The following is a 16,381-nucleotide window of genomic DNA, read 5'->3' on the forward strand; positions in this document are numbered from 1 at the left end:
CAAAGAAAGAAAATGAAGCTGTTAAGAGAAGTATATATGAAATCTAAGCAATAAGTAGCTGTGACTGAATTTTTACTATTGATAAGTTCATCGAAAGTGGTTGAGCATGTGCATAAGTAACCAAAGCAGTTCAGGTTTGGTTTTATGTTTTCTCGCCTTAAACTAAAATTGCAAAAATGAAATGTTGGAGAATTAGAACCAAATGTCATTCTTTTAGTTTGAATATTGTTAATTAACCAGTTTTTAGATTGATTTTCTTCCTCTCATTGTGTGTTTTACTTAACTGCCTGTTTTCAGAGCTGTAGAATTTTTCATCAGGGATAAATATGAAAAGAAGAAGTACTATGACAAAAATGCAATCAGTGTCACCAGTGTAAGTATGCAATTCTTCCAATAATTCAGATAGTATTCTTTATTTTTCTTGAAGCTTTAAATTACTCTTGGCGAAATTTAAAATTGTCTATGTAAGTACTTATCAGAAGAGGTACTGGTATGTAGGAATATGAAATAGATGATAAAGACATGGACATATAATAGTGAACATTCCTTTGGTCCGGAGCCATACAATGCTGACCTTCATTATCTGTGTAAAAAAACCCAACAGACAGACAACTTCCCTTCCCCCACAAAAACATAGAGATGAACAACTTGTATGTGAGATAATTTATAATATAGTTAAGGTTGTGTTTCAGAGTTTAGTTTTAACAGGAACTTTAAAGCTTTATTTTGTAAAAAATTTATTGAAGTGGCAAAAACCAAAACGCAGAGTGTAAACTTGGAGCAGTATTGATTTTTTTTTTCTTTTTCTTGGTGGTTTGATGAAAAATGAATTGAGATCGAGAGAATAATAATTTAAAAATTACTACCTTTGGAGACACCTCCCTTCATGCCTCCACTCCTCCCAGTAGTCTCACTTTTCTTTGTAGGCTAAAAAACATGAGGAGAAATAGATCTTGCCAAATACCCTGTTGTCTTAAGTTCCCTGAGTTGGGAAAGAGGAGACCAGGAGTTCAAATCTTACTTCCTAAGAGCAGTTTAAATTCTAGTGCCATTCTCCCCTTGTTATTGACTACAGCCATGAACCTCAATCTAAAAGACAATTAGGGGAGAGCTGCTGAAGACTGAGTTTTTGAAATAAATTAGCAGAAAAATTATCCAAGATCACTGCAGGCACAGAACCCAAGTCTCTAACATGACAATCCCTTGTCTCATCCATTGGACCACACTGCCTTCCAGAGTGACTAAACCACTCTTTTATCCTGTCTCTAACTACTATAAACTAAACTCCCCTCCCAGAGCCCAGGATAAAATTCAACAATGTTGATCACCAAGTGTGTCAAGAGGCTGGTCTCCAAAGGGACTAACAATTACTTCTGTAGCTCATATAGTGTAGACCTAGGCTAGGGATATGAAGGCCAAAGGGAAGGATGTGATTCTCACAGTTAAAAGACCATTTTAAAACAAGATTTGTACTTAACATTCCTGAAGTAGATGGTAAAGTAGTTTCCCAAATGTATGGAATGTGAGATAGTTAGATGAGCTGCTCTTTTGAAATGGATATAAAAGCATATGAGGTCACTGGTAAGGTTTGTTTGTTTGTTTTGCGCATGAGAGTGCAAGTTTGAAGTTGGGGTATCTATTGGAGATGGAAGTGAAAGCCTTATGAAGCATTGGAGTGCGTTATCAACAGTGTTATAGGCGATATGAAGGGGGAAAACGTATGCATTTCTTTCTCCCATAACTTATTTCCAAATTCTTAAGATTTTAGGTAGATGGGGTTTGTCCTGCTGTATCCTTAAGGGTACTGTTGGGATAGAACAGGGATCTGCAACCTTTGGCACGCGGCTAGCCAAGGTAAGCACCCTGGCGGGCTGGGCCGGTTTGTTTACCTGCCGCGTCCGCAGGTTTGGCCGATCGCGTCTCCCACTGGCTGCGGTTCGCCACTCCAGGCCAATGGGGGCTGCAGAAAGCGGTGCGGGTCGAGGGATAGAAGTTGGGGAAAAGTTACCACATTCCAGGACACTGGGAAGTCCTTCCACCTTCCGTGATAGTTGTCATGTTCTCTGATCGCTTGATCTGGTCCTTCAATCCCATCTGTCAATTTCTGGTCAGTGTTTCTCCAGGTTGAGTCCATTTTAGGTCTTCCCTGCATTTCTCCACAACAGATTGTTGTTATCCAGTTGGCTTTTAATACATTAACTCTTTGGGTTTTAGGTGACTTGTATGCTGCATGTGCAAGCTTGAGTTACCCAACTTATGTACTTTTCTTGCTGGGTGTGCAGTTCCTGGTTTGTATCATTTTATGTCATCCTGCCCTGGGTCTTCACAGAAAAAGTATTTTTTGTTGTTACAGGTTTGTGTGTGTTTTTACCTCATAACTTCCAGCACAATATGTTACCTTTTATTCCATCAAAAATCACATCATTTTAAGCAGATCAGCAATTCTGTGTAAAAGAAGAATTGGCAAAACCACGCTTACGCCAACAAGACCTTGGCCTAAGTGTTAGCTGACCTATACTCATTCACTATGTATAACTAAAAATCATTAAAATGTAACTAACAAAGTTTTTTATTTTATCATTTAGCAGTCCTTAATTTTTATATTTCAGTGTTAAGTCAGTATACGTTATCCTCTTCATCTGTTTGGAGAGGGGTGTTTGGAGAGCATGCTATGGTTCTTTAATGTCAAAATTTCTTATCTTTAAAAATAGGCTTTCATTCAAAGTCCAGTTTTATTTATAAATCATTACAAAGAAATTTCACTAGAAGTTTGAATGCATTTTGAGTGTGTGTCAATTTTAGAGCCTTGATATTTAGTTGCTTTTAATAGTAACCCCTACAGTACTAAATAGTTTATTTGCTTATTAACTCATAGGATAAATTGAATAACCGCTTTTAGGCATGGATGTAATGGATTTCTACAATGATCTATATTATGGAGCAATCCTAGTATTTTCTGTAGTTAAGGTTAAAAACAATCCTTCCATTATCAGCACAATTTTTGCCCACCTCCATTCTCTTTCGAAATAAAAAGCAATTAGATAATAAGACCTTTGTGACAAGGGGTGTGTCTCGTTTGTTGTGAGGTACCTAGCATGCTTTTTGGGTATTGTAAAATAAATAACAATCGGCCTGAAACGTGATCTGATATAAAGGTAAAGATTTTCTGAAAAATGTGAAGCAAACTGGGCAGGGTGTTGTAGAGGTGGATGCCTGTAATTTGCAATCCTTGTTTCTTTGATTACTACTTTTTTTGGGTGGTGGGTGGGAGGTGAGGAGAAGCATTCTTAAAAAAAATTGTGCTAACTACTTCCAGTCTGGTTTGAATAATTTTTCAGTGACATGGAATAATACCTTTCAGTATACTTGTGGGGAATTGGTAATGCTTAGTAGAGCAGTTTTTATATACGGTAGAAATACCATGACTCTTAAAACGCTACATGTGGGGTTTGTGTGGGGTTTAAGAAAACTGTATCAACCTACTGCATACTTACAAATAATTCACTGTTTCTGTAAGCCTAAGCTGTGAGACATAGGGCTTGCAAGCTTTGCAGAATTCACACAGGGCTGAGTTAAGGTTGTTGGGTTATTTTAAGTGTCTCTGTGAAAAGCATAGGAGTTTTAAGTACTAGATTAACTTGGAAATCCCTGCCTTTCTAATGTTCAGAGTTTCAAAATATTTTATTTCTTCCAAACGTATTAATACTTTCTCAACAGCAGTGCCAGCTTATTTGTGCAGGTTTTTTAGGTCACCGAATGAGACCAAATTAGCGCATATTATAGATTCCAAGGCCAAAAGGGACCATTGTGATCATCCTAGTCTAACCTCCTGTATAACAGATGCCATGAAACTTCCCTGAAACAATTTCTAGGATGTTTTTCTTAAAAAATATGCTCTATCTTGATTTTAAAATCCCCAGTGATGGGGTATCCACCTTGGCTTGTATTAAATTGTTCCAATGATTAACTACTCTCACTATTAAAACTTTACACCTTATTTCCAGTCTGACTTTGTGTAGATTCAACTTCAAGCCATTGGATGGTGTGATGCTAGGTTGAAGAGCCCATTATCAAATATTTGTTTTCTGTGTTGGTAATTCTAGACTTTGATCAAGTCATCCCTGCACCTTCTCTTTGTTGATCCAGATAGACTCAAGGAGCTCAGTCTGTCACTATAAGGCATGTTTTCCAATCCTTTAATCAGTCTTGTGGCTCTTCTCTGACCTCTCTCCAATTAATCAACATCCTTTGAATTGTGGACATCAGAACTGGACACAATATTCCAGCAGTGATTGCAGTGCTAAATACAGAGGTAAAATAATCTTGTTACTCCTACTGAAGATTCCCATATTTATACATCCAAGGATTTGCAGTAGCCCTTTTGGCCACAGGATTGCACTTGGCGCTCATGTGCAAATGAATGTCCACCATGACCATCAAGTCTTTTAAGTGTCACTGCTTCCTAGGATAGAGTCCCTCATCCTGCATATATGACCTACATTCTTTGTTCCTAGATGTATACATTTACATTATTCTTATTAAAATACATATTGTTTGCTTGCCACTGGTTTACCAAGTGATACAGATGGCTCTGTATAAGTGACCTGTCCTCTTTATTATTTATCCCTCCCTCAATTTTTTTGTCCTTTGCAAATTTAATCAGTGATTTTGTTTTCTTTTATCAGGTCACTGATAAAAATGTTAAATAGCATAGGGCCAAGAACAGATCCCTGTGGGACCGCACTAGAAACATATCCACTTGGTGATTCCCCTTTAAAACTACATTTTGAAACATATCCGCTTTTAATCCATTTAATGTGTGCCTTTTTATTAATACTGTTAACGTTTTTTTAATCAAAATACTGCATTTTCTTTTAAAGAACACAAATGCCTAATAATAAAACTTACCAATCCAGCAAGGGTTTTGGGGAGACCAGTTCTGTTTTCATAACTTACTGCATAAACAGGGTAATAAGCAAACATTTTTAAAGGGGTGGCTTAAAGGTTACTTAATGCTAAAAATTTGTTATTCAAAGTAATTGTACAATTTTGTCCAGAATTTTTTTCTCCCCTTTAATGTATTTGTCAGCCATCTTGCTTTCATTTAGAATGTCTTTATTTCATTAGGTTTTGCATTTAAATTACAACTTCAGACTTGTTTCTTAAAAAGATGACATAACCATAATAAGCCTGAGGTAAGATTTACAACCGTAAACAAATTCATGTGCAATTGTGATTTAAAAACTTCAACTTCTTAATTAGCATGTAAATTTGATTTTCTTATGGTGTATAACAAAAACATACTTTTCATATAGAGATTATACAAGTATAGTTGTTGCTACAATAATGCTTTTTAAAATTGTTCAGCCCTAAGAATATTAGTTTATTAAGAGACTATTGCTACAAGTACTGTATGTCAGTCAAGTTTCACCTATCCTAGTACACCGCTTTCATAGAATCATAGAATATCCGAGTCGGAAGGGACCTCAAGAGGTCATCTTGTCCAACCCCCTGCTCAAAGCAGGACCAATCCCCAACTAAATCATCCCAGCCAGGGCTTCGTCAAGCCTGACCTTAAAAACCTCCAAGGAAGGAGATTCCACCACCTCCCTAGGTAACGCATTCCAGTGCTTCACCACCCTCCTAGTGAAATAGTGTTTCCTAATATCCAACCTAGACCTCCCCCACTGCAACTTGAGACCATTGCTCCTTGTTCTGTCATCTGCCACCACTGAGAACAGCCGAGCTCCATCCTCTTTGGAACCCCCCTTCAGGTAGTTGAAAGCGGCTATCAAATCTCCCCTCATTCTTCTCTTCTGGAGACTAAATAATCCCAGTTCCCTCAGCCTCTCCTCATAAGTCATGTGCTCCAGACCCCTAATCATTTTTGTTGCCCTCCGCTGGACTCTTTCCAATTTTTCCACATCCTTGTAGTGTGGGGCCCAAAACTGGACACAGTACTCCAGATGAGGCCACACCAATGTTGAATAAAGGGGAACGATCACGTTCCTCGATCTGCTGGCAATGCCCCTACTTATACAGCCCAAAATGCCGTTAGCCTTCTTGGCAACAAGAGCACACTGTTGACTCATATCCAGCCTCTCGTCCACTGTGACCCCTAGGTCCTTTTCCTAGCCATTCGGTCCCTAGTCTGTAGCAGTGCATAGGATTCTTCCGTCCTAAGTGCAGGACTCTGCACTTGTCCTTGTTGAACCTCATCAGGTTTTTTTTGGCCCAATCCTCTAATTTGTCTAGGTCCCTCCTTATCCTATCCCTACCCTCCAGTGTATCTACCACGCCTCCCAGTTTAGTGTCATCTGCAAACTTGCTGAGAGTGCAGTCCACACCATCCTCCAGATCATTAATAAAGATATTAAACAAAACCGGCCCCAAGACCGACCCTTGGGGCACTCCGCTTGAAACCGGCTGCCAACTAGACATGGAGCCATTGATCACTACCCGTTGAGCCCGACAATTTAGCCAGCTTTCTATCCACCTTACAGTCCATTCATCCAGCCCATACTTCTTTAACTTGACGGCAAGAATACTGTGGGAGACCGTATCAAAAGCTTTGCTAAAGTCAAGGAATAACACATCCACTTCTTTCCCCTCATCCACAGAGCCAGTTATCTCATCATAGAAGGCAATTAGGTTAGTCAGGCACGACTTCCCCTTGTTGAATCCATGCTGACTATTCCTGATCACTTTCCTCTCCTCTAAGTGTTTCATAATTGATTCCTTGAGGACCTGCTCCATGATTTTTCCAGGGACTGAGGTGAGGCTGACTGGCCTGTAGTTCCCTGGATCCTCCTTCCCTTTTTTAAAGATGGGCACTACATTAGCCTTTTTCCAGTCATCCGGGACCTCCCCCGATCGCCATGAGTTTTCAAAGATGATGGCCAATGGCTCCGCAATCACATCCGCCAACTCCTTTAGCACCCTCGGATGCAGCGCATCCGGCCCCATGGATTTGTGCTCATCCAGTTTTTCTAAATAGTCCCGAACCACTTCTTTCTCCACGGAGGGCTGGTCACCTCCTCCCCACACTGTGCTGCCCAGTCCAGCAGTCTGGGAGCTGACCTTGTTTGTGAAGACAGAGGCAAAAAAAGCATTGAGTACATTAGCTTTTTTCACATCCTCTGTCACTAGGTTGCCTCCCTCATTCAGTAAGGGGCCCACTCTTTCCTTGACTTTCTTCTTGTTGCTAACATACCTGAAGAAACCCTTCTTGTTACTCTTAACATCTCTTGCTAGCTGCAACTCCAAGTGTGATTTGGCCTTCCTGATTTCACTCTTGCATGCCTGAGCGATATTTTTATACTCCTCCCTGGTCATTTGTCCAATCTTCCACTTCTTATAAGCTTCTTTTTTGCGTTTAAGGTCAGCAAGGATTTCACTGTTAAGCCAAGCTGGTCGCCTGCCATATTTACTATTCTTTCTACACATCCGGATGGTTTGTTCCTGCAACCGTAATAAGGATTCTTTAAAATACAGCCAGGTCTCCTGGACCCCTTTGCCCTTCATGTTATTCTCCCAGGGGATCCTGCCCATCTGTTCCCTGAGGGAGTCAGTCTGCTTTTCTGAAGTCCAGGGTCTGTATTCTGCTGCTCTCCTTTCTTCCTTGTGTCAGGATCCTGAACTCAACCATCTCATGGTCACTGCCTCCCAGGTTCCGATCCACTTTTGCTTCCCCTACTAATTCTTCCCTGTTTGTGAGCAGCAGGTCAAGAAAAGCTCTGCCCCTAGTTGGTTCCTCCAGCACTTGCACCAGGAAATTGTCCCCTACAGTTTCCAAAAACTTCCTGGATTGTCTGTGCACCACTGTATTGCTCTCCCAGCAGATATCAGGGTGATTAAAGTCTCCCATGAGAACCAGGGCCTGCGATCTAGCAAGTTCTGTTAGTTGCCAGAAGAAAGCCTCGTCCACCTCATCCCCCTGGTCTGGTGGTCTGTAGCAGACTCCGACCATGACATCACCCTTGTTGCTCACACTTCTCAACTTTATCCACAGACTCTCAAGTTTTTCTGCAGTTTCATACCGGAGCTCTGAGCAGTCATACTCCTCTCTTACATACAACGCAACTCCCCCACCTTTTCTGCCCTGTCTGTCCTTCCTGAACAATTTATATCCATCCATGACAGTACTCCAGTCATGTGAGTTATCCCACCAAGTCTCTGTTATTCCAATCGCATCATAGTTCCCTGACTGCCAGGACTTCCAGTTCTCCCTGCTTGTTTCCCAGGCTTCTTGCATTTGTGTATAGGCACTTAAGATAACTCGTCAATCGTCCCTCTTTCTCAGTATGAGACAGGAGTCCTCCCCTCTTACGCTCTCCTGCTCGTGCTTCCTCCCAGAATCCCATTTCCCCACTTACCTCAGGGCTTTGGTCTTGTTCCCCCGGTGAACCTAGTTTAAAGCCCTCCTCACTAGGTTAGCCAGCCTGCTTTCCTAGGTTTCCTTTTGGTATGTGCGCTATTCCTTGCACTTTTAAATACAGTCTAGATATGAAAGATATGTTTGGAATGAGGTAATGAAAAGACTGATGTGAGCCCCAATTAAACAGTAAGCTATTATTGAACAAGTGTTACTGTCACATTCTGGACTGCAGTCCAGGCCAGTTGTCACTGCCTACCCTGCAACCTGGGTGCCTCACAATGCTGTGCTGTTTTAGCTTCCAAGCAGGGCTGCTCCTAACAGCATGTAGGCCACTCCCTGAGTGTCTGTGTATAGCTGCAGTCCTGGTCCAGCAACTCTGACCCCATCAGCCTATCCGCAACACTCCAGTCACACCGTGGCTTCCACCATCCGGGTTACTACTTTCAGGACAACACACTCCCAGTCCTGAATTTTCCTCAAAAATGTGTGTGCTGCATGTCCAGCTCTTTTCCGGACAATTCAGATAGTAAAAATCCAGATAGTAAAGGGTCAGTATTCAGCAGTTTGCTACTGTAAATGGCATTGCCAGACAGTTAAGTTTAAACAAAACACTGATTAGCTACTACAAATTAGTGTTAGGAGAGTTTAAAACATTCTTGAAATCCTGATGTTTGAATTATATCTCTGTAATAACATGAAATTGTGACAAAAACTTAATTTCACTTTTACATTTTTATATACAATATGAATGACTTGAAACATTTAGTAATACATTTATAGCCCATTGTGTAGAATCTTTTCATAAATATCCTATTAGTAGAGACCAAGATGCTTCCTGTAAATATCTGCAAAGCTACCTCATTATCCACCTTCAAAATTCTCCTTTGCCGTGATGCCAACAATAATCTTATGCTGATTGTCTCATTGATTTATTTTACTCCCCATTTGTCTGTATCCTAACTATTTGTTGCATCTTGTCTCATACTTAGATTGTAAAACTGTTTGGAGCAGGGGCTATCTTTTTGTTCGGTGCCTAGCATAATGGGATCTTAGTCCATGACTAGGGCTCCTATATGTTGTGGTAATTCAAATAACTGTAATAATAAAGGTTTAATTTTAATTTCAGTTTTCTCCAATGTATCTTTAAAATATACTTTGATCTAATTTGGATAGAATCTGAGTTCTGGCCATGACGCTTGGGAATGATATCTTCTTCGAGTGCTTGCTCATGTCAGTTCCATTCTAGGTGTGTGTGTGCCCACGTGCACAGTTGCCTAAGACTTTTGCCTTAGCAGTATCTGTATGGTCAGCTGTGGCGCCCTCTGGAGTGCTGCGCTGATGCGGTGGTATATCAGGTGCCACCGGCCCTATGCCCTCTCAGTTACTTCTTACCACCCGTGACGGTTGGTTGGAGTGTCTGGTCTTGCTTAGCTTCACTGTTCAGATCATTCTCCTTTGTTGTTTAGTCATAGACTAGTTAGCTGTTAAGTGATTTAGTACTACTTCAGTAGTTAGTCCCGACTGGGACTTTGTCCTGGAGCGGGGCATGCCCCGCTCCCCAGGCTTTAAGCTGTTCTCTGAGTGCAGTCGGCCGATGCCCATCAGCAACCCTCACGAGAGTTGTCTGAAGTGCCAGGGGAAGTCCCATCGAAAAGACAAGTGCTAGATCTGAAAAAAATTTCATCCCCAAACTCAAAAAGAGTGGGACATTCGGTTAAGGGCCCTCCTCATGGAGGCTGGTCTGCGCCAGGCATTGGAGCCCTCACACTTGGGCTCCACGCCCAGTACTTTGGTGTCGGCATGCAGTGCACTGCTGGCACCGGGATCTACCCAGCACTGTTTCCCCTCCCCCCTGCCCCCCGCCAGTACCAAAGAAGTGGTTTAAGTCATCTGGTCTGCAGGCACTGCGCAAGGGAACTTCAGGCAAAAGACCTGAGACAGGCACGAGGCCTAAAACGGAGGCTCTCGGGGGTACTGCTGTGGTCAGACCCCCTAACCCAGACAGGGACCCACCTCCGACTCCAGGGAGTGGTAGGGTGTTCTGGCCCATCGCAGGGCCATCTGCACCCGAGTCGGGCCTGACAGCTGAAGAACAATTAGGCCAACCAGCACCACAGACGCCTGGCCGCAGGGCGGATCCCGCCAAGACACCAGCTCAGATGACCAAGCCAGTGATGGGACTGCCCCTAAAGACAGTGGAATGCCCCTTGACCGCAGGCATTCTTCCCCTTCGCTATGGCCAAGTACCCCGGTACCGCTGCCCAGATCTCCGACACCACGGTCTCTGCCTACAAGACACGGGACTCTGGCGTTGTGACGCCGATCCCTCTATTCTCAGTACTGACAATCCTCCCGCCAGAGTTCGCGAAGGCACTAGTCTCAATCACCTTGCAGATCTCCTAGGCGTTGGTCCCCTCCAACACAAGACTGTTCCTCGTCGTGGCACTGGTCGCTGGGGCCCTGATACCATTCTTCGTGCAGGCATCAGCCCTCGCCTTCTCTGTACTGGTCACTGACAAGAATCAGTTGAGACTCGCGCTTCCACGGCCCTGCACTGGTCACCAGAAGTTAGAGGGACAGTTCAGCCCTTCCCCTGTATGGGGTGAATCGTCTCTCCCGGGAGCCCGCCAAGGCATCTGCAGCACTGGCATGGGGTCAAGGGCAATGGCCCACCGAGTGGTAGTACTGGAATCCGTGGAGGATGCCTATTATGCCAGCACTGTACTTCCACTGCTCCTTCCAGACAGCATTGGACGTGCTACCCCCGGTGCAGCTGGCAGCGGTGTTGGAGCAAGGGTCCGAATCCGAAGCAGTGACTCCGAGGGAGGCCCTAGCAACAGTGGAGCGGTCCCCAACACAGTAATGGGACACCCCCCCCCCCCATCCTCCAGCAGTGCAGTCATCTTCATTGTCCCCGGACAAGTCGGTGGTGTGGCCCTCGCAAACTGGTAGCCCCCCGATGACTTCAGAGAGCACCAAGCCCTACTTAAAAGGGTGGTGGCGGAGATCGAGGCGCTAGCTGAGGAGCCCAATGACCTCTTCCATGTCATTCCCTCCTCTGCCCCCCCTCAAGTCGCATTGCCAGGGGTCCTAAAGATCGCCAAATCGGTGTAGCAGATCCCTTTTCCATTCCGCCCCCATCCAAGAAGGCGGAAAAGAAGTACTATATCCCCACAAAGGGGTATGAATACCTGTACACGCACCCTCCTGTGGGGTCCCTGGTCATGTCCACTGTCAACGAAAGGGCCAGGCAGGGCCAGGCGAGTGGCACCCCCCCCTCCCCCAAAATAAAGCTAATGAGAGGCTGGACTTATTTGGCAGAAAAATTTATTCAACAGCAAGCCTTCAACTTAAGGTCTCTAACCATCAGGCCCTACTTGGCAGGTACAATTTCAACCTGTGGGACATCGTCGGCAAATTCAAAGAGAGCCTCCCACAGGATCAGGCGCAGGAGTTTGCCACTCTAATAGAAGAGGGCAAGGCGGTAGCCAGCAGTGTCCTCCAGATGGCATGGGATGGCATGGACTTAGCGTCGAGGGTGGTTGCCTCTGCAATAGTCATGAGGCGTAGCTCCTGGTTACATATCTCCAGGCTATCCCAGGAGATGCATTCCACCCTCCAGGACCTCCCTTTCAAGGGACTGGGTCTCTTCTCAGAGCTAACTGATGCTAGGCTCCATGGCCTTAAAGAGTCTTGGGCCACCCTCCACTCTTTGGGCCTACATACTCTTCAGCAGGCCAGAAAGCTGTTCTGCCCTCCACCGTCATTCAGGTCTTGGGGTACTCCTCGATCCAGCTCCTACAAAAAGGAGAACAAAGACAGGGGTTTTAAGCGGTGCCACCAGTCATCGTCTTTGCCTCCTGCCCAGCCAGGTCCTTTCAGGGAACAAGGCAGCCAAAAACAGTCATGTTGATGGTGTGCCCGAGGACGATGCACTAGTCACTGCACTGGATCCGTTCCTCATCTTCCTCAACCGCCTCCATCCTTTCTGGTCGGCCTGGTCCCATATCATCTTGGACCGCTGGTCAATAGTCTCGACACAGTCTCATCAGGCTATACCCTGCAGTTTGTAGCTGACCAACCCTTCCACCCCTTCCCTGTCCCTCTTCAGGGAACCGTCTCACGAGCACCTCCTCATTCAGGAGATCGAAAACCTCCTGAGCCTAGTGGCAGTGGAAGAGGTTCCGCAAGACATGGAAGGAAGAGGATTTTAGTTCTGCTACTTCCTCATTCTGAAGGCAAAAGGGGGCCTCACATCTATCCTAGACCTGTGTTGCCTCAACAAGTCTCTCAAAAAGTTGAAGTTTCATATGGTCTCCCTGTCCTCCATCATCCCCTCCCTGGATCCGGGAGACTGGTACTCCGTCCTTGATTTAGAGAACGTGTACTTCCATATTCCCGGGGCACCGGCGTTTCCTCCGTTTCATGTTGGGCCAGTGCCATTTCCAGTTCATGGCGGTGCTCTTTGGTCTTTCAGCTCCTAGTGTGTTCACCAAGTGCATGGCGCCAGTGGCCGCTTACCTGCGACATCGGGGGGTGGGAGAGAGATCCAAATCTACCTGTACCTCGATGACTCGTTGATTAGGGGTCAGTCCTCGGATCAGGTGCAGGGGCATCTCGATCTGATCTGTTGCACCTTCCATGACCTGGGCCTAATAATAAATGACACAAAGTTGACCGTTACCTCAGTGCAACTTAGAATTCATTGGGGCGGAACTTGACTCTACTCAAGCCAGAGCCTTCCTCCCTAAGACTCTGTTCTGAGTCATGGTGGACCTCATGTCGTCTCTGCATTCCCACACATGCCTGAGACTGTTGGGCTACATGGCAGCATGCACTTACATGGTCCGGCATGCGCGACTCCGCCTCAGGCCCCTACAGGCATGGCTGGCGTCGGTCTGTCCCCCAACGGACACAGTATGGACTGAAGTATCAGAGGGGTAGCCGTGTTAGTCTGAAGTGATCAGGACATTCTCGTCTTGCCATGAGTGGTCCCTTCACCCGGAGCTGGTCAGTTCTATCTTCCACAGGTGGGGAACTCCCCAGGTGGACCTATTCGCATCCAGGCAGAATAGGAAATGCCACATCTTCTGCTCGTTCCAGGACAGGGACGGGGATCCCCGTGGGACGTCTTCCTGCTCCCGTGGTCGGGGGCTCTGATGTAAGTCTTCCATCTGGTGCAGTTGCTGCCCAGGGTCCTCATGAAGATCAAGCAGGACAGGGTGAAGGTCATCCTCATAGCGCCGCATGGCTGTGCCATCACTGGTTCAGCACTCTGTTAGACTTCTCAGTGGCGACCCCGTTCCGGATGCTGCTCAGGCGGACCTGTTGTCCCAGAACCACAGCAGTCTCCTGCACCTGAACCTGGCAGCACTTCATCTAACGTCTTGGCTGCTGCGTGGCTAAATGCGCAAGACCGGCAGTGCTTGTCCGAGGTCCAGCGAGTCCTGTTGGGCAGTAGAAAGCCTTCCACCAGGACCACCTGCTTGGCCAAATGAAAGCGATTCACCTGCTGGATGGAAAATAAGAGGGTCTGTCCCAAGCGAGTCCCATTGCAGCTCTTTCTAGATTACTGCCTGCTCTTCAAGCTTCAGAACTTGTCACTCTCATCCATCAAGGTCCATCTAGTGGCCATCTTGGCCTTCCACCCACCGTTCAAAGGCATGTCGGTTTTCTCTCAGAATATCACAGCCAAATTCCTTAAGTGCCTGGAGCACCTCTACCTGCACCTCCAGGATCCTGTTCCTCCATGGGACTTGAATCTGGTGCTGTTGCGGCTCATGGGTTGCCCCTTTGAGTCTCTGGATTCCTGCTCTTGCCTTTTCCTCTCCTGGAAGGTCACGTTCCTGGTCGTGGTGATTCATAGATTCTAGGACTGGAAGGGACCTCGAGAGGTCATAGAGTCCAGTCCCCTGCCCGCATGGCAGGACCAAATACTGTCTAGACCATCCCTGATAGACATCTATCTAACCTACTCTTAAATATCTCCAGAGATGGAGATTCCACAACCTCCCTAGGCAATTTATTCCAGTGTTTGACCACCCTGACAGGAACTTTTTCCTAATGTCCAACCTAGACCTCCCTTGCTGCAGTTTAAGCCCATTGCTTCTTGTTCTATCCTTAGAGGCTAAGGTGAACAAGTTTTCTCCCTCCTCCTTATGGCACCCTTTTAGATACCTGAAAACTATCATGTCCCCTCTGTCTTCTCTTTTCCAAACTAAACAAACCCAATTCTTTCAGCCTTCCTTCATAGGTCATGTTCTCAAGACCTTTAATCATTCTTGTTGCTCTTCTCTGGACCCTCTCCAATTTCTCCACATCTTTCTTGAAATGCGGTGCCCAGAACTGGACACAATACTCCAGCTGAGGCCTAACCAGAGCAGAGTAGAGCGGAAGAATGACTTCTCGTGTCTTGCTCACAACACACCTGTTAATACATCCCAGAATCATGTTTGCTTTTTTTGCAACAGCATCACACAGTTGACTCATATTTAGCTTGTGGTCCACTATAACCCCTAGATCCCTTTCTGCCGTACTCCTTCCTAGACAGTCTGTTCCCATTCTGTATGTGTGAAACTGATTTTTCCTTCCTAAGTGGAACACTTTGCATTTGTCTTTGTTAAACTTCATCCTGTTTACCTCAGACCATTTCTCCAATTTGTCCAGATCATTTTGAATTATGACCCTGTCCTCCAAAGCAGTTGCAATCCCTCCCAGTTTGGTATCATCTGCAAACTTAATAAGCGTACTTTCTATGCCAATATCTAAGTTGTTAATGAAGATATTGAACAGAGCCGGTCCCAAAACAGACCCCTGCGGAACCCCACTCGTTATGCCTTTCCAGCAGGATTGGGAACCATTAATAACAACTCTCTGAGTACGGTTATCCAGCCAGTTATGCACCCACCTTATAGTAGCCCCATCTAAATTGTATTTGCCTAGTTTATCGATAAGAATATCATGCGAGACCGTATCAAATACCTTCCGGGTATCCGAGATTCAGGCGCTCACCTCAGAACTGTCTTACAGCCTTCTACAAGGACAAAGTCTAGCTAAGACCACACCCAGTCTTCCTTCCCAAGATAGTTTGTTTCATTCGAGCCAGGACATTTACTTACTGGTCCTCTTTCCAAAGCCGCGTAAGTCAGAGGAGGAGTGCAGGCTACATGCCCTGGACATCAGGAGGGCTCTGGCCTTCTACATTGACTGGACCAAGCCATTCCATAAGTCGACACAATTTTTCCTTGCCGTTGCCGACAGGATGGTCACCCTGTTTCCACTCAGAAAATTTCTTCTTGGATCATGGCCTGCATTCGCTTCTGCTATGATCAAGCAAAGGTGCTGCCCCCGGTGATCGTCACTGCCCACTCTACCAGGGCTCAGGCCTCTTCGGCAGCATTTTTGGCCCAAGTGCCATTCAGGACATCTGTAGGGCGGGCACCTGGTCATCGGTCCATACCTTCACATCTGACTATGCACTTACCCAGCAGGCCTGGGATGATGCTGACTTTGGTAGAGCAGTACTGTAAGCCGTCAAGCAGTGAACTCTGAACCCACCTCCATAGATACTGCTTGTGAGTCACCTAGAATGGAGTCGACATGAGCAAGCACTCAAAGAAGAAAAAACTGTTACCTGCCTTTTGTAACTGTTGTTCTTCGAGATGTTTTGCTCATGTCCATTCCATTACCTGCCCTCCTACCCCTCTGTCGGAGTTGTCAGCAAAAAGTAACCGAGAGGGCGTATGGCCGGCAGCGCCTGATATACCGACGCATGACTGCGGCTCTCCAAAGGGCGCCACAGCTGGCCCTACGTATACTGCTAAGGCAAAAGTCTCTGGCAACTGTGCGCATGAGTGCGCACACACCTAGAATAGAATTGACATGAGCAATACATCCCAAAGAACAACCTAAAAAAGGTAGGTAATCACTTTTTTTCCTCCCAGTAGACTTTTGAATGAAGTAATCTAGGGCAGGCCAAGTTAGCATTCTTCAAGGCATCCTTCC

At 45.5% G+C, this 16,381-nt stretch overlaps 1 protein-coding gene across 2 annotated transcripts in view; it reads left to right on the top strand.

Moving 5' to 3' along the window:
• Window positions 1–16,381, top strand: part of SMAP1 (small ArfGAP 1) — a 237,438-nt gene that overhangs the window by 58,625 nt on the left and 162,432 nt on the right. For both annotated transcript variants that reach the window (XM_065400523.1, XM_065400524.1), the window contains exon 4: window positions 298–373. In XM_065400523.1, the coding sequence (XP_065256595.1) occupies window positions 298–373 (76 nt within the window). The remainder of the gene's footprint in view (window positions 1–297; window positions 374–16,381) is intronic.

The sequence above is a fragment of the Emys orbicularis genome, chromosome 3 (assembly GCF_028017835.1).
Source record: "Emys orbicularis isolate rEmyOrb1 chromosome 3, rEmyOrb1.hap1, whole genome shotgun sequence".
In the NCBI taxonomy this organism is placed as follows: Eukaryota; Metazoa; Chordata; order Testudines; family Emydidae; genus Emys; species Emys orbicularis.